Source organism: Sceloporus undulatus, unplaced genomic scaffold (assembly GCF_019175285.1).
Source record: "Sceloporus undulatus isolate JIND9_A2432 ecotype Alabama unplaced genomic scaffold, SceUnd_v1.1 scaffold_15, whole genome shotgun sequence".
NCBI lineage: Eukaryota > Metazoa > Chordata > Lepidosauria > Squamata > Phrynosomatidae > Sceloporus > Sceloporus undulatus.
Window position 1 is genome coordinate 4,453,285 of NW_024802937.1, and position 19,206 is coordinate 4,472,490.

The 19,206-nt window shown below is 37.1% G+C and overlaps 1 protein-coding gene across 2 annotated transcripts in view; it reads left to right on the top strand.

Annotated features, from left to right (window-relative positions):
* The window catches only part of LOC121917344 (DNA endonuclease RBBP8-like), a 72,219-nt gene that overhangs the window by 46,051 nt on the left and 6,962 nt on the right, over positions 1 to 19,206 (top strand). For both annotated transcript variants that reach the window (XM_042443249.1, XM_042443248.1), the window contains exons 11-17: positions 3,294 to 4,164; positions 4,436 to 4,562; positions 5,861 to 5,952; positions 7,265 to 7,379; positions 11,727 to 11,900; positions 12,156 to 12,225; positions 13,669 to 13,765. In XM_042443249.1, the coding sequence (XP_042299183.1) occupies positions 3,294 to 4,164; positions 4,436 to 4,562; positions 5,861 to 5,952; positions 7,265 to 7,379; positions 11,727 to 11,900; positions 12,156 to 12,225; positions 13,669 to 13,765 (1,546 nt within the window). The remainder of the gene's footprint in view (positions 1 to 3,293; positions 4,165 to 4,435; positions 4,563 to 5,860; positions 5,953 to 7,264; positions 7,380 to 11,726; positions 11,901 to 12,155; positions 12,226 to 13,668; positions 13,766 to 19,206) is intronic.

A 19,206-nucleotide genomic window follows, 5' to 3' on the forward strand; every position in this document is an offset into this window, starting at 1 on the left:
TACCAACTTCATGGTCACATTTCCATCACTTGTTGGAGAGACCTTTATGTTAAATACCACCTAAATTGCATCTTAAAGAAATTATCCTTCAATTCATTACATAAGGTGTATTTCAGTCTGATTTTCCATAATTTTTCCCATTGATTAGGCAAATATTTTGCTTTATATCTTGGGACCATTTAACCATTTGTTCTTTAATCACCTCTTCCTCCAGGTCCCATTCCAGCAAACATTTATAAAATAAAGCAATTTTATGGGAATTTTTGAGGCTAGAATTTCTTCAAATTTAGGGTTCTCTGATTTAATACCTTTTAACTTATTGTCTATCAATTTTTTTTATTTCAGCTGTCGATAGAGCAACCATTCACAAGAGAGACCTTCTTTATGTAATTGTTCCAATGTTTTAAATAACACTTTTTTATCCGTCTCATTTTTATTTGACAGGTCAGCATATGTGACCCACCTATCTTCCATTATTTTTTCCCTTTTATGAAACGCTTCATGAATCAAAGTCCATTCCGGAAGTCCTGGACAAAACCTGGCTTTATATTTTAACCAAATAACCATCAGTGATTTCCTAACAAAATGATTTAGGAAGTTTTTGCATACTTTATGTTTTTCATAAAAAAGATAGCCATGCCAACCAAAATGTAAACCCACACTTTCTAAACTTAAAGTTCTTTTGTTCTTTAACAGAAACCAATCCATCAACCAATCTTGCCAAACCACCTCTATCCTTCGAGTCTTGCATCACTTTAAACCTTACCCTTGCGGTTTTTTTCCACTCCAAATAAATTTGGAGAATTCTTTGTGCCATAACTTAAAAGGTTTACTATACTTTAATGGGTATATTTTGAAAAAGAAACATAAACTTTGGCAAGATTTTCATTTTGATCACTGCGATCCTTCCAAGCCATGACAGGTGTAGTTTATCCAATTACCTTAAATCATTTTTAATTTCTCCCCAGACCTTTTCATAATTATTCTTAAACAAATCAACATTCTTAGCTGTTAACCAAATCCCTAAATATTTAATTTTTTGACATATTTGGAATCCCGATACTTCATTAATCACTTGTTTTTCCTCTTTTGTCACATTCATCGTTAAAACCGAAGTTTTACTACTATTTATTTTCAATCCTGAGGTTTCACAAAAACTTTCCAAAGTATTTAACAACAGTTAAATCATTAATGGTGTCTGATAGTATAATAAGCAAATCATCTGCGTATGCTTTCACCTTAAATTCTTGTTTTTGGAAGTTAAGTTCCTTTATTCCATTTTCATCTCTAATATTATTATTAAGAATTTCCATCACCATTAAGAATAGTAAAGGTGAAAGTGGGCATCCTTGCCTAGTACCATTTTGTATAGGGATTCTTTCTGATTTTTCTCCATTAATCAAAATCTGGGTTTCCTGTATATAGTAAATAGCTTTGATCCATTTAATAAAGTTTTCTCCTGCTTCTACTTTCTCCAGAACCTGAACTAAAAAAAGACCAATTTACTTTATCAAAAGCTTTTTCGAAATCTATAAAAATTAAAGCTACCAGTAGCGGTAGATCCTAGTTTTAAAATGCCCTCCACAGAGGAGATTGCTGGACATCAAACTCTTCATCAAGCAAATACTTTTTAAAAAATCACACTTCTTATTCTTTCTTTAGTTTTCTTTTCATGGCTTCTTAAGTAAGAACTGTAGTGCTGTTTATGATTCTTATTGTATTATAATTTGACTTTATTCTCTGTTTTAATGATTTTGTGCTTTATTTTGTTTTTAATTGGTTTTTGTATTTCATATATTTTAAGTTTAATTTGTCTAGAGGACTTACTGTTATGGGGCACTGTGTGAATCTTGTTATTAAATAAATAAATGCCATTAAAAGGCTCACATATGAATATATGTGTACATGTATAGAATGACTTATTTCAGTCTGGGTGCAAGTATTAACCTAATAAAATAATATAAAAAGCTTACACAGTAAAACATACATGAATTAAAGATGCACATATTCTCAAAGAAAATCATGAGTAGACACGGCAGACATATTCTGTGTCAGAAGCAAAATTAAGGATTCAGATCCTGTAGCAGAATGGTGGACAACTGTTTGGGGTTGGAAAGGATGCACTGTCCTTCTGCAGGATTCATGAGCACCACCACCCCTGTATTTTAAACACACCAAAAACAGGAGACAGATATTTTGTTTTATCCCAAATGGTAAATATTGCCCACAAAGACTCTTAGGCTGCTTCCTCTTTGCAGCCCCCATGATCACTTTGGAACAACTCTTCCTGTTTGGGGAAAAAGCCCTGTCTGAGCATTTAAAAAGGTGAGATTACAGTGAAACAGCTAGTGGCACCCTCCAAGAGTCTTTAGGGGTGCTGTTAGTCATTTAGGGGACAAAATAAAACATTTTTGCCTCCAAAACTAGGGAGGGAACACTTGGGATTTGCAAAAAAAAAATGTCCTGCAAGGCTTTCTCTAGGCAGTTCTTTTCCCACCACTACGATAGTATAGGATTTTTCAATCTGTTTATAAGTTATACTATACAAATACATATACATCATTAAACATGGTGTGTTATATGATGCAGATTATAATAAGGTTTTGGACTCATAATGAGGTTCTGGACCTTCATTGTTTTGTATACTTCCTGAACAAATATTTTGGTTTTCTGTGGGGTTTTTCTTTTGTTTTGTTTTTCTCTGTAATGCACATTTTAAAGTGTTTTTGACCAAACCTGATATTTACATTTAGGTTCACATCCCAAATAATTGTTGTGTAGGTTTAGGACTGATGAGCCAGCATCAGCTTTTTTAAAAAAAATTGCTGGGATATTCTCAGTGTGAAACGTTTTAAGGAATGTAGGTGCTGCCATTCAGATTTCTATTTCATATGAGTGAAATCATCAATACCAACCTGGGCAATGCCAGTGGAAATACAAGTCAAACCATGTTGATAGCATCTGCTAGAAGCTGAGCTATTCAAGGATCTTTGAATCGGTTATCAAATAGGCATGACCAGTAAAGATCTTGCTTTTAATTTGGACCTCAATTGGCCCACATCACACTTTTTTTCAAAATCATAGGTTTCTAAGGATAGTGTATGCCCTATGCTTATACAGGTATTGAAGTTCTGGTTGGAAAATTCAACACTTCTGAAGGTGTTCCACATTTAATCTCAGTTTAAACAATGATATATTATGCTGTATGTAACTTTTCTTAGTAGAGTTCACCTTTTTTTGGTAATATTTTCCACTGAGCAAAAGACAAGTTGTAAATTTTTCTGTGTGTTCAGATTTTCAGATCTACATGAAGATGCCTCTCCACCTATAGATTGGGATTCTAAAGTACCTTCTCCTGTTTTTGGAGCATCTGCCAGTACGAAGAACAACTTGAATACAAGTCTTTCCCCTTCTTTGCTAACAACAGGACGTAAGTCAAATCTGAAAATCAACCCAGTGAACAATTCTTCCCTTTTTAGATCTGAGAAAGTGAGATCAAAATCTGAAGATGTTGCTCTCATTGCACCACTTAATCTTGGGACTGAAATAACTTCAGTTATCAGTCAGGCTCCAACTAATAGGCAGGTGGTTCTGAAGCAGAATGCAGATGAGCACATAACCTGTGTGACCAACACACGTTTAGATAAAGATGAAAGAGTTAAGAGTGACTACCTTCCTGCATCACAAAAACTATTAGGAAGCAGATGTCCTAAAAGAAAGAAAGGTGGTGAGAGAAGCGGTCATGTGATTAGCTGTGAAAAAGAGAATGCCTCCCCCTCTCATGCAAACATTCCTCCTGCTGTCAATAGAGATAATACAAATGATAAGCCTTTAGATCTATCTAATCGCTTTTCTGGTTTTCGCTGTCAAGAAAAAACCCACATAAGTGCTGAGACCTGCAAAACCAAGCTGAAGCAGGCAACTCTCCATGATGTTTTCCAACCACAAGCAAAAGATTCTTCATCTAAAATCATCAATGGTAACTGCTTAACAAGCAAAGAATCACAAGAGGATCCCTGTATACAGGAAGCCATCCTGAAATCTCTCAGCAAAGCATCTCCAGGGAGAGAATGTGAAGTACAAATAAAAGATGAAATCACTGCCTTTTGTAAGCCACCGTTGCCAAGTGATGCCTTAGAATCAAACATCTCTGCAAATATGAAGGTAAGTTTGTGCTCAATAATTTTAGCAAGAATTAATAATCATCTGCACTTGCCAAGGAGGAATTTTCTTTCACTTCTTTGCCATGCTGAAATAGATTGTCCTATATAAGGATCACACAGTATTTGCAGGAGGTATTTTATTCTGTCTTATTTGAGTATCTAGAGTAGAGATCAGATTAAAATAATTAGTTAATGAAAAAGATGAACAAGTTATACAATGAAACCTTTGAAGATTAATGCAGAAGTTGCTTGCATTTTAATTGCATTGACAGGTAGCTGATGACGATGAACCAAAAAGCAAGAAAGTAAGGCCAGGACTTGGAATAGGTGAGCCAGCTTCGGTGCTTCAGCCAAATCCTTGCAGAATGACAAAAACTAAACAGTCCCAAAGTGAGCAAGGTATGTTTTTACTAATTAAATTTCTAAAAAAGTAAGAATGCTAGCTGTTTGTATTTCACCCCTTTATTGATGTTACCATCATCTAAATGTAGTTACTTATTATATTATTTCCTTTGGGCCCATATCTTAATTTTATTATTTCATATTCTTTATTAAAAACATCCCCTACCTAATGCAACTGAGGTCTGTATTATCCACTGCATACTATTCATATTGTTCTTTGTCCATATGAGTAGATGGTTAATTTTAGCCAGTTCCCCTATTTCAACTTACCTCTAGCTATATCTTTATGTTCACCTCACTAAAATTGGAAGACCATAAATAATGTATATACTCAGCTATGTCGACGTTGTTTATACATTGAAAGCAGGTTTCAGGACCAAAAATAGGGGTTTTGATATGCCCTGTGGATGTCAAGGGTAAAACATAGAGTCTCGGTACCCTTCCTCCCCTGCCACAGCCCAGCTGTCCCTTCGGGAGACAGTTGGTCTGGGGAGGAAGCTTGAGTGGCAAGCACTCACTCTGCCTCCTCCTTCGCAATCCAGAAGGCAGCCAAGCTAGAGGCTGAAGAGGGAAAGCAAGTGTTTGCCTCCCCAAGCCTCTCCCAAACTTGGTTGTCCGTTCGGAGGACAGCCAACCTGGGGACCAGGAGGGAAGGCAAGCATTTGCCCCCTCCCCAAGCGTCCCCCCAGTCCTGCTGTCCCTTTAGAGGACATCTGGACTGGGGACCAGGAGGGAAGGGATGTGTTTGCCCCCCAAGCCTCTCCCTAGCCCTACTGTCCCTTCAGAGGACACCCAGCTGGGGACCAGGAGGGAAGGCAAGCATTTGCTGCCCAAAACTCTCCAGCCCAGCTGTCCCTTCGGAGGACATCTGGGCTCAGGACGAGGTGGGAAGGCAAGTGTTTGCCTCCCAAGCTTCTCCCAGGCCTAGCTGTCCCTTCAAGAGACAGCTGAGCTGGGAAAGAAGCTCTAGGGCAAGCCTACTACTATACTGACCCATGTATAAGTTGGTGCAGGTTTTTTGAGTCAGGTTTTTTTTGCAAACAAATTTCAACTTATACATGAGTATATAAGGTGCTCTTTTAAAAGTAGCAGAAAATACTTGTTTATAGATAGTTATCTTAATTTGAATTACTGTTTTTCCAATGCAATTTAGCAGTGCATAGGGGAAAAGACCCACAAAAACAACCTTGGGAACTACATGCCCTAAGGCACATGTTGCTAACCACTCTCATATTTATTCATACATATTCTTTGTGTTGTATGCACTTGTTTTACTCATTCTCTTTTCCTTGAAGATAAAATACCCTTGGAAAGTGTGCAGTGGAGTATAGATCCAGGAGCTGACCTTTCCCAGTACAAAATGGATGTCACACTGATAGATGCAAAAGTAAGCTGTTTTCAGATATGAACTATTAAGTTGACAGAACATGTTGCACTGTATTATGGGTTTGCCTATTAATCTTGATTCAAAGTAATGCAGAATTATAACATTTCCTTTCCCAAGCTTTAGTTACTATAGTTTACTATACTATATAATGCTTTAGTGCCACCACATCACAGATTCTCTGCCTATACAAAAATAATGTTAGAGAAAAGGTACTCACAGTTTTTCATCTTTTAACTGAAAAAGTCACCCTGTGCATCTTTTTGAGCCTGTTTCACAGATATTATATTAGCTAAACTATAAGAGGCTTACTCAGGTTTTTTCTTTCATATATGTTGTGCTTGTATCGGTTGCCTTCATCCGAAGTATCATTTCATTTGTTAATATAAAACTGACTAAGTACCTGTACTACTGAAATGTATTTGATAGATTTTAGGATATTCAGAACATTGCTTCATAGCTTTGAAGAATTATTTGTTTTCATAGTGGGGGTTTGCCACTCTTAATGTACTATTCAAGTAAACTGCCCTTTTCACAAATAAAATCCAAGTAGGTTTTATCAATAGTATCAGCAGCAAGCTTTGCATATTTGCTAAAAATAATCTGGAAAGCTAGGCCTGTCATATAGGTGGAATTACTTTACAATGGTTGTAAACTACAGGTGACCAATAGAAGGTGGGAAACTTCAAACTTACTCTGCATCTATGAATTAACAAAAGGACACAGAAAGCTGTGGTAGACAATTGTGATCTTTATCTCAAGAAACTTTATTTCATATACTGAATTTATTAAACCAAAGATGGATAGGAATCATGTCCTGCTTTTCTGCTTCTCTCATATTTCAAGACTTAGCTTTAAAGTAATCTCATTTTGGGACAATCCAATAAATAAATAAAATATGGTAGAAATTCCTAAACTGCTTTTAAACCTTATTAAGAAAAGTCCAGTTCAGACATTTCTTTGGACAGTTATCTTCACCTGGAAATTATTTTCTCCCTTGGCCACTGTAATGTATCAGACATAAACCTTGTTCTCACAAAGATATATTTTTCAACCTTGGGAATTTTGGAAGGTGCCAAGGCTTTGATCTAAGAGCTTCTGCACTGTATAATTGACAAGCAATCATGGGAATATGTTTGTACAGCCCCTGAAGGGCTTGCAATCTTTGTAGAATGCTAAAAAGCTCAACAGTATAAGCATTTTTTTCTGATATAGGTACATTGGGCATCTTGTGTATAAGTTAAAATTACATACTGGGTTGCAGTATCATAAAATTTGTTTATCATAATTGTTTTGTAACTCTTTTGCCCAAAAGGAAGGTAGCCAAACAAGAAATGGAGCTGAGACCATGGATATTGACTATACGTTTGTTAGTGATAGTATTCTATTAAGAATGAAAAATCAAGAACAGAAAGAAGCAGACAGTCCACGTAAGTTTTTGTCTGATTGCTCAAATAATGAAGGTCTGTAACAAGCCAATAATAACACCTGTACAGATAAACTGAAAATGCATCAAGATGTCTTTACCAGTGCCTGTTATCAAAGCATAATTGGGTGATAGGAATATTTGAGCAGCCTAATAGCTGCCTAAGAGGATAAAAAGAACGACTTCACAAGCAACTGAGAGAATAAGGAGGGATAAAACACTGTTTTTTCCCTTAACTGTCATAGCAGCATCTTGTGGGGTGCTTTGTGAGAAACTAATGCTCTGTGTCTGAGAAGTATAAGTACCCCTCCTGGAACTGTAAATCCCGAGAGTCCATGGAATATTGTCAAGGTAGTTAAAGTGGAATCACAGTATTATAATTGTTATGATGTGAAAGGGCCCAGTGTGAAGTAGGAGGCTCAAGGCATCAAAATGCTTTTAGGGTTGACCTGAATTTAGGCCTTCCTCCTTTGTGGCCTTTGATGGGTTTACACTTTCTTAAGATGCAGAGGTGTTAAAGGCGCCTGCATTCATTGTTTAGATTGCCAGCTGAAAGTCAAAGTGTAGAGAGGGCTTTTTGTGCTTCGTTTGTGAAGATTAAGAATCTGACTAATGTCATGTACATTCTTAGTAATTTCCTAACTGGACTATGGTAATGGCAGCCAGCATGGTCTAGTGGTTTGACTGTTGAATTAAGGCTCTGGAGACCAGAGTTCACATTCCTGCTCTGCCATGGAAACTCACTGAGTGACTTTGGGAATGTCACACTCATTCACTCTCAGGAAGTCAATGACAAATGCTCTCTGAACAAATTTTACTGAGAAAACCCAGTAATAGATTTGCCTTTGGGTCACCACAATTTGCAAACAACTTGAAGGTACATAGTAACAACACTACTGTAATGATCAGCATGTGAGGTTATTCTTAAAATTTCTAACTACTCCAGAAATTTCCAACTACTCCAGAATATGTTAACTAGTTTTTTTCATCTGCCCTAAGCAGACAGGCAGGATGATAGCATGATCCAGGTCAGTCTCAAGGCCAATGCAGCAACAGGCAGGTATATAATAATAATAATAATAATAATAATAATAGTTGTTGTTGTTGTTGTTGTTGTTGTTATTTTCCTGCCTCTCCCAGATGGATTGAGACAGGATTACAACCCAGTAAAATACATACAGAACCACATCAATAAAATACAGTAAAAGATAATTACATTAAAACTAAGTCATCGTCATATAACAGTACAATACAATTTACATGCCTGCCCACCACCATGCAGAGGACCCTCTACTGCCACACTCCTGATTTTCTCACCATTGTTGCATCTGCTGAGAAGACCCCCATTGCAGCCCATAAGAACAGAAACGGGGTGCCTGGCTACACCCACATGACCAGGTACCCCCAACCAATGTCACAGAGGGGGTCTTCTCAGCAGACACAATGGTGGAGGCAGGTACAAGGCATGTGGGACCATCCAGTCTGTCAGCTATTGCCACGGAGTTTCTTTTCAGAAACTTAAGGCCCCATTGGGATCCACATCCAGTCTGACATTAACCTGGAGTTAATTAATGACCTGTGTCATCCAGACAGGATGACATGAGGCTAGGGGGAGCACTGGCCTTTTGGCCCATGTGTACAGAGGGTAGTCACATATAACTGATTCTTTATTACCTTCTCTGGTCACCAGTTTGTTTCTGGGTAGAATTTAAATTTTTGGTCCTGACTTACAAAAGCCTGCATCTGGTATACCTCAGTGATGCTTGCTACCCCTTGTGCTGCCCTGAGTATTGAGATTTCGGTGCGGTGGCAGTGAGAAAATTATTCAGGAACCACCACTATCATTGATTAGCAAGGCAGGGGCAAGTATTCCCCCTTTGTTTGATTAATGGTCATGTTACAAAGTGCTCCAAAACGGCACTCTGCCGGCGCCGGAGGTTGCTGCGTCCGGGAACCACAGCGGTCAAACCGCGTGATTCCCGGACACAACAAAAAGAAGCTACAAAAAGCGGCTTCTTTTTGCACCCCAGAAGTGACGCCGCAAGTGGCCAATGGCGCATTTTTGACGTCACTTCTTTTGTGGGATGTGTGGACGCTATGCATCCGCGATGTCAAGATGGCAGTGCCCGTGTAGAACGGGCACCGCCATTTTGTACGCATCGAGTGCGTACTAGGGTTAGGGGTGTCCAGAAAGGACGCCCCTTTCTAACCTTAGTACGTGCTCGGCATGTACTTTATGTCCATCCGGAACGGGCCTTAGTTACTTATGAAAGTTTGCATTTTAAATTCTTTTCAGGGGTGCTGATAACGTTAAATGATGACTGTGGATATTTATTTTTATTTTGCTGCTTTTTAAACAAAGACCACTGCACATGCTTCAAGTGGTAATTTGGCTGCCAGAACACTGAATGGAAGCAGCATGCCATCATGGGCTACATCCTCACTGTATAATAATCCAGTTTGACACCACCTTCACCACCATAGCTTAGTGCTATGGAATTCTGGAATTTGTAGTTTTGTGAGACATTTAGCCTTATGTATCAGAGAGCTCTGGTGCCACAGCAGACTACATTTCCCAGAATGCCATAGGACTGTGCTATGGCAGTTAAAGTGGTATCGAACTGCATTATATCTGCAGTACAGATGGAGCCACAGTGGAACATGGTTCCTATTGGGACATTTTTCCCAGGAAAGCCACCATATTTTTCTTGAGAATAGCCAGCTTCTGCTTGGGTTGGGTGGTAGTTTAAAAAAGAAAGGAAAAAAAATGACACTCCCCTGCCAACTCACATTTAAAGGTAAGATTAACTTTGTAGGAGTCCCTTCCCCATTCAACTACTGTAATATCTGAAGTTTATTCCTTCCCTGAAGCCGAAAAATGCTTCAGATCAGCAACGGTAATCAATGTGTGTTTACTAATCTTAGAGCTTTTTAGTGTAGCATCAGTACTTGGACTGTCTTTCCTGACATTCACATTTCCCCTTTTAAATAGTTATGTAAAAATTTTCCTTTTCACCAGGCTTCAAAGGCTGTGGAGGTGGTTGGCTTTACTTGCACTGCTGTTGCCTGTTAAGTCTGAGCTTTAAAACTGTGTTATTTATTATAAGTTGTAAATAATTTAACATGATATAATTTTATACATTTTTGTTTCATAATTTTTATTTTATATTCCATGGTTCCTTGAAGGCCCTTTGAGATCATGAGTAGGTAAATAAGTAAAATAAGTGTGGAGTATGTTTTATGTTAGGCCAGTGGGAGCTAGCTTGTTCATGTAACTGGTAAAGCTTCCTATTCACGGGTTGGCATGGAGGACCAATCCACTATGGTTAGCTTTTCCTCACATGCCAACTGAATCTGCAGAAGCCCACGTAATACACAGAAAGTTATGTAAAACTGAAATTAAAGTATCTACAGTATAGAATTAAACTGATTCCCTTTCCCCTCTTCCATGTAGCTTAGCAGTATATGAGAAAAGATCGTTTATGCTTATATTAAATTAAATACAAGGATGTTAGTAGATAAAGCCCTCTTCTTAAACAGTGACAGGAAACTGAAATGATAATTATTGTGGCTTAAACATTATATGTTTGAACTCACCAAAAATTGTTTATTGTGGGTTTTTCAGGCTATGTGGCCATGTTCTAGCAGAGTTTCTTCCTGACGTTTCGCCAGCATCTGTGGCTGGCATCACCAAAAACCCCTGAGAAACTATCCTGTGATCTTGTTCTTTCTCTTTGATAAGGATAATCCAAGTGATCATCCAACAATTCCATATGTTGATGGAAAAAGTAGAAGCATAACATGCCTCTTTTTATTCATTTTAAATTAAAAACACAGAAAAATAATTACAGTATGCCCTGATGGTGCAGTGGTTAAATGCCGGTACTGCAGCCACAATATTGTGAGTTCAATCCCAGGGCTCCAAGGTTGACTCAGCCTTCCATCCTTTCTATGGGCCTAAATAGACAGGCTGCTTCGGGTCACTTTGGAGGTATACTGTTTAAATGATGTATGTGTCCTAAGAGGCTGGAAGCCATGCCAAAGCCACGCTCCAGTCCTAAGGACTGATGTGCAGCTTTGGTGTTGCTTCTGGCCTCTTAAGATGCGTGTGTCATTTAAACAGCATACCTCAAAGTGACCCAAAGCAGCTTTATTTTGGCCTGTCTGTTTGGGCCCATAGTTTGGTAAAATGAGTACCCAGGTTGTTGGAGGCAATTAGCTAACATTTATAAACCGCTTAGAGAGTGCTGAGTTCACTATTAAGTGGTATAGAAATGTTATTGTTATTACTATTTAATAGCTTCTTATTTTCAGTAATTATCTTAATAATCATTACTACTTATGTTTCTAGGAAAAGAGAAAAAAGAGAATGCTAACTTATCTGAAATATTTGATCGGACATCATACGAAGAATATGAATCCTATTTAGAAGATGGCAAGCTTCCAGGATGTAATAATAAAGGATCTTTTGAGGAGGAAGAGGAAGAAAATAAAGAGATGTCAATAATCAAGAAAAACCTGCAGAGTATTTATTCATATATATATTATACAATGCACTGCCTGCTTGGGCTGAAGAGAAGTTAGAATGCATGTTAGAAAGGGGTCCTTTATCTTTTTCCTCCCCCACCCCAACAACCTGGATTGGGTATTCAAGAAAAACTATTTATTGTTTTCAAGAAGTGAGAAATCTATAGCTTGTCACAGCCAAGTTTCTTTAGTTAGGTTTATTGTGCTTTCTAACAGTATTTAAATGTTGTGGCATGTTATTTATGTATTTTAGGTCAAGGAGACAAACAAGATAAAACCAAACAGAAAGCTTTTGTGGAACCATATCTTAAAAGTGATGAAAGGTACTGCAAGATCTTTGTAAAAATTATCTTTTATACAATAAGGTTTCTACAGTATGAAAAATAGTTCATGTTTTTTTCTGTACAAGCAAAGAAATGACAAAATTGGAAGTATATCATTTAAAGGGGGGAAAAAAAGAAAATTCAGAAAGATTTAACTAATATAAACTGTGTGAAATACACAAAGCATAAGGATGATATACTTCACAGTTTTGCATGAGGAAGACAATCTTACTTCTTATTTTCCTTTTTAGAGCACATTCCCAAGCTATTTTCTTTATAAAAGTATAAACTTTATCACTTCAGTTTCAGTAGACAGATAAGATAAATCAATATTATTTGTTTGTTATAGTGCCCTTTCCTTTTTATGAAAAATTGTTTGGTCGCATTATAGTATTTCTTTGCTGAATTGTATTTATTGAGTTCTTTGCTATATTGCAATATGCATGTACAAAATCTGTTTCCAATTTTCAAGGAATAAGAAAAGTGAAAATCAAAGGAATGTGTTTATGACTGCTATGGACTACAGCGGGCCCTTGTTATACGCTGGGGTTTGGTTCCAAGATCCCCCGTGGATAACAAAATCCATGGATGCTCAAGTCCCATTAAATATAACGACATAGCAAAATGGTGTCCCTTATAAAAAAATGGAAAATCAAGGTTTGATATTTGAAATTTATACTTTTTTTGAACATTTTCAAACTGTGGATGCTTGAATCCGTATATAAAAAATCAGTGTATAAAAAGGGCCAACTGTATTATACCAACTAGAGTGAATCCACTGGGTAAATAGAACATAAATAAGTGCTGACTTATCAAACGTCTGTTGATTCAGTGGATCTGTTACTTGGAACTAAACAGAGGCTGGGGAGTGCTTTGATTGTATTATTCCTGCATGGCAGGGGGTTGGACTGGATAGCCCTTGTGGTTTCTTCCGACTCTATGATTCTATGATTAAGAACAAGATTTAACATGTACATGTTGCATTGACCTGGGATTCTATGCATAGCTGCTTCTGAGCCACTCCTTTTTCAGTAGGCCTTGTTCAAAAATTTGAAATGACCACTATTGAAATGCATGGAGATTAAGTACTAGCAATACTTACTGTGTTGCAATTATAACATGTCCTGCCTTTTCTCATTGGATAATTGTAGTCAGGTTTTTTTGAAGTCATTGAGATGTAGTGATAATTATATTCTCTTTTTCCATTAGTTCTATAATAGTGATGCATGTAAAGTGGTGAATAATCAGAAATATAGTAGCAGACTAACTGCCACTATGGTGAAATTATCTGGGTTTGGTTTAGTTTTATTTATAACTAATCACAAATGATATGCAAAATTATATAATTTGATGAATATTAAACCAACATATGGTAGTTCCCTTATACAAAAACAGTATTTAAAACACCAACTTTAGATCCTTGCAATTTCTGTGTCTTTCCAGAAGGAGTATGTTATTAGATTTTCCTCACATTGAGGTTGTGCGGAAGAAAGAAGAAAGGAGAAAATTACCAGGTCATACTTGTAAGGAATGTGAAATAGTAAGTAAACTATTTTCCTTGGTACTTTGGATCTTTAGTTTTCAGTAGAATAATGCATCCTACATTTCAGGTGTGAAGAAACATATCTTTAGTATGAGCCCAGGAAATGGTGCATAATCAAATTATGCTTTAAAACCTATCAGTCTACTAGCTCATCTATGAGGCCACATCTGCAGTACTGTCTCCGGTTCTGGTAACATATATTTAAGAAGCATGTAGACAACTGTAGCATGTATAGAGGCAGGTGATCAAATTGGTAGGTAGCCTGGAAAGAAAGCCATACATGGAGTGGGTAAAAAAACCTGGGTACACTTAGTCAGAAGAATAAAGAGATGGCATAGTGGTCTTGAACCACTGAAGGGCTGCTAAGCAGAAGGTACAGCAGAACAAATGTATGGAAATGTGATTTTAATCTTTTCACAAGAAAAGAGATTTTAGCTGAACCTTTCTATGATAGAAGCTGTTCATAAATGACATGGACTGCTTTGCAGTATTGTGAGCTACCTTTGTTGGAAGTGTTTTAAGCATAGGCTGGATGGCAATCTGACAGATGCTATAGTTGCATCCTTTCTTGGAGATCCTGGGTACGGTGAGGGGGATGTACCAAATGACCTCCAAAAGTACATCCAACTCTGAAATTCTATTGGTTCAATCCAGATGAATATAGGCTTAAGAGAAATACTGGAAACGACTCCACTTGCATTCTCACCCTTTCATCAGTCTCACTTAAAGACAGACTGCTTTGAGGATTGGAAGGCCCCATTGCATATTGTAAACTATGACAGAGAAGACTGAAATGCAAAGGAAAAAATCTACTTATGGGCAACCTTGAAAGGGGCAGCTATTGCACATAATGAATGCCTCCACCCCATTTACAGATAGTTCCTCCCTTCTCCCATCTGTTTCCTAGAGCACATGCTACATCACACTATAACCTATGGAGGAATTTTAAGCAGGCAGTGTGTCCAGGGAAGGAGTAGATGGAGAATACCTTTCATGAGCCCTCTCTCAGATATGGACCCAGTCCATTGGCTTTTTTTTTAAAGTCATGAATGCAAGTCCCGAGTTTTAAGATGTGGATTAATAGATTATACAAATTTGATTCCTGTAAATTCCCCTGAGCCATTTGAGGCACAGGAAATACATTTTTTCCAACAGGAAGTGGCCCGAAAATTGAAATGGCCTAGAAAGGGACCCAATAACAGTAAAATTGCCCATCCCCCATATCCCCTAGGATTGTAGGAAGGTGCAGCCCTATACAACATGACCCTCTAATACATATCAGTTTTTTATTCCAAGTAATAGTGACCATTCATTCTATTTCATTATTATGAGAATGATGGTTACAAATAACTTCACAATCTGCTTTTCAAATTTAAACAATGTTTCCATCTGAAGTTATTGGACTGCACCAAACACCTTGATACAAATTGTATCCAATTACATTGAAGGAGCACATGTGCAATACACTGCCATTTGAGGGAGCATGAGTATCTATACTACAGTGCACCCTTTTTTTACGCAGGGGATCTGCTCCGAACACCCCCCGCGCACTTAAAAAAATGTGTATGCTCGAGCCCCATTGAAAGTAATGGGGCTCGTGCATGTGGTGCCACGGGCATGCACCTCATTAATCTAAATGGAACGCACCGCACCATGCGCTCCCACGCAGCTTTCAACATCTGCTGAAAGCCTCGTATAGTGCGTACGCGTGTGACACGGGCGCACTGTATACAATAGTGTCTCTGACAATAAAAGTGTTAATATTTTAATTTTCTTTTTGAACCATTTTTTGAATCTGGTTTGTTCCATTTAAAACAAACACATCAATATGTTTTTCAAACAAAAAATTTTTTCAACAAAGTTAAAAGCTTTTTAGACTTTTCTGAATTACACACAGCTTTATAGCGTACTGTGAAACTCAGTTCTCTCTTCCCAAAATATGTGAAATCTAGAATGCCTGAATCATCATCATCATCAGAAAACAGGACAGAAAGCAGGTCTGTGTCTTGTGCCAAGAGTTGAGTGTAAACAATTTTAATTTCCTGTCTGTGCAGTGCTGGGCTTTTCCTCTCCAGGAACTTGGTTCTTGTTACATTTTGGCAAATTACTTATAGTAGTAACTATGAAATTGGAAACATTTGTTAGATGTTTTTCTATAGTAAAGAAATTGTAAGATTTAAAGACAGAGCTGTTAAACATTTATAGGCATGAACCTTTAGTATAAACAATCCAAGATGAATGTTTTCACAGAACTGTGTGGAATGTTTGCAGGAGCATTGGACCAAAATGATGGAATGAAGGACGAAGACTTATGAATCAGAGTAAAGCTAAAGCTTTAAAGGTTAAAAAAAGGTAAAGATATTCCCCACTGGCAAGGTTGTCAAGTTGTGTCCGACCATAGGGTTAATAAGCTTTATACTTGGATATATTTCCATGTGAGTACTTTTTTTACCTATAAAGCTTTAGCTTTACCCTGATTCATAAGTCTTCTGTCCCTTCTGTGATTAGTACTTGTGATTTTTCAATGCACTTTTAACAACATAAGGAAGTGTCCAAGGAGCACACAGAGATATATTACATTCACCATTATGAATACAGTTTTATTTAGGCTAAGGTCCCTTTCTTTTTTTAAGGGAATCACACAGATGTCTTTGGAAACACACAAGAAAGGTAGAAAAGGCGTGTGTCTCTTCCATTGTTTGTCTCACATATCAGAAGTAAATTGTGTCTGTATATAGAGATTCTGTTTAGCAATAAAGATTAATAGACATTGATATTTTAAGCTCCCATACCAAATCTTTTGGCATTGAATTCATGTAGGTTATGAATTTACCTGATTCAACTGTCAGGTGACTTGTTTTTGAAAAGTTGTGCCAGGAAGTATTTGTTTGGCTTTTGTTCCTGCCATATGCTCTTCTAGTAAAACTTGTTATGGCATGGTGGCTATTCATGTCATTTTTTAGTTCATGTTCTGTAACTTGTATGTGGGTTTTTTACCTGTTTCAAATATTATGAGAATATTTACTGGGAATAGAAACTAGTTTCTACATCCAGGTTAATATCTCTTCCTAGTTGAAAGACAGGATCAGTGTTTGATCTCACTGACACTACAGTGCCAAATACCAGAAACACATCTGCACCAGTTGAGGCTACTGAGCATGTTCCACTGAGTAGCACCAAGCAGTTTGCTGCTACTAAGCACTCTTCATTGTGCAAGCATGGTTATCATCTTTGTATATTGAAAAATATGGTGCTATATTTTGGACTGGTACATGGTGCTATGTTTTGGTCTGGCAGGGTTTTAGTAGAATTCCATGTAGCCCTTGGGATCTCTTTTTTTATTAATTGTGTTACAGATTTTAGCTTCTTGTTTCTTCTTTCCTTTAGAAAGGGGTTGGAAACAGGATACTGGGAAGGTTTGTCTGGGAACAGTCCTCCCCCCTCTGATCCAAGCAGATAAAAAAAAAACCCAAACTAATAGCTAAGAAAAGACTTACAGCTGAATATGTGAATTGCTTTGATTGGAAAATGTAGTGTAGAAGGTAATATAAAAAATCTTCTATGTGGTGTTTTGTTTTAGTTTTGTGGTTCATTTTTTATACTCCCGTTGTCAAATGAAGAATTTACACATGTAAACAAGCCTTTAAAACTTTATTCTGTATAACTGTTGCCTTGAATTACATTGTTGTTCATTTTTTATACTAGAAGAATTTCCTCCCTTTTGATAATTACCATTTGATGTGATTTCTTAGTCACTTTTTTGATTCAGGATGTGTTTGGAATTTGCAAGGCTGTCAAGTTTCTAGTTAAATTGAAGCATGAATGTACCACTGAGATAGAGGCTTCTAAATGCATAAACACAGTGGTACTGTGTAAAGTCTGTATCACACAGTTCTGACAGGGACTCTGGCTTGAAGGACAACATATTATCCTACAAACATCAGCAATGAGGATTAAAATTCTTGCCTTGTTTAATTCACTCTGAAGCATCTATAGTGAGCCTTTGTGTGTGTATGCCTGTGTGTTTTGGGTGTTTTTCAAGTCAGTGAGGAGATACTGCACTTTATTTTCAGAATCTTAGGACTGTCAGGTTGCCAAACAAAACAAAAGTCAAGCTCATCTAAACTCGATGCCTTGAAAACTTTGCACTGGGACATTTTGAAGAGGGGTCTGAAAATATTTTAGGTATTAAATGAATTCAAATGTTAAATAAATAATCAGTGATTGATAATAAAAACTAAGGAATAGGCATTAGTTCTAAGGGGTGGTTTATATATTGGAATGCATAATGCAGGGCCAGTACAAGTGTAGAGATGAGGAGGTAGGATGGTGCTTGTAGGAGTACCCTTATTTTAAAATGTTAAATACAAGTCTGCCCTATGTGAACCTAAACTTCACTTTTAAAGTGATGTGATAACTTTATTACAGACGTAGACCAGCCTCTACAATTAGAAAACAAACAATAAAATGAATAGGTACAAATGTTTAGGAAAATTCCAATGTATGTGCAAACAGTGACAAAAACTCACTTCAGTAAGGAACCTAGTAGGGCCTGATACTTTTCATATAATTACTAAGAGAGTTTGACCAGCTGGTTCTTAGTAGAAAAGGCTTGGACATAAAATTTTGCCACCTTAACAATAATTTTATTAGCAGTTCCTGCTTTATTCAAATAAGTGCGATTCCAAATAAAAATACAAGAAACTTGTTGGATCACACCAAAAGCCAGAATTCTGTTCCCATATTAGCCAGCCGAAGGCTATGGGTTTCTCAGCAACTTGTGTACTGAGAGGCATACTGTATTATCTTTTAGACTGGAAGGAATATATAATCCAGATTATCTAGAAGCTGATAATCTTTTCCTCCATGAATTTAAGATTAAAACAACCATTACACATTAAAATCATCCAGACATAAATTTAAAATATACCAATTTACGATTCATAGTTTAAGATCAATTAGGTAGGCCTGCTGGAAGAGATAGGTCTTTAATACTGTTTTGAATTCAGACAGCATGTTTAGCTGGTGAATCTCTTCCAGCTGGTCATTCTACTGTCTAGAGGCAGCTGATGAAACGGTCCTCTGAGCGAAAGTTGCCAGTCTAGTCCTGGCCAGTTGAAGATTATATCAGAGAAGGTAATCCTGTAGGTAACCTGGACCCAAACCATGTAGGGCTTTAAATGTAATAAGATACACTTTGTATTTTCCCAGAAACTACGTTATAATATGCTTATAATGTAGCAGATGCTGCTGAAATTTAGAAACACTCAAGGAGATTAATCCTTGAATGTCTCTTTAGAGATGTGTAGTTCCTCAACAGAGGAAATAATACAGGTATTCTTAATATAACAAATGGTTTTTGGATATGACACACAGGACAGAATTCTGTATGTGTACATGTAATTTTTTACATGTAAAAATGTTCATTTATGAAATGT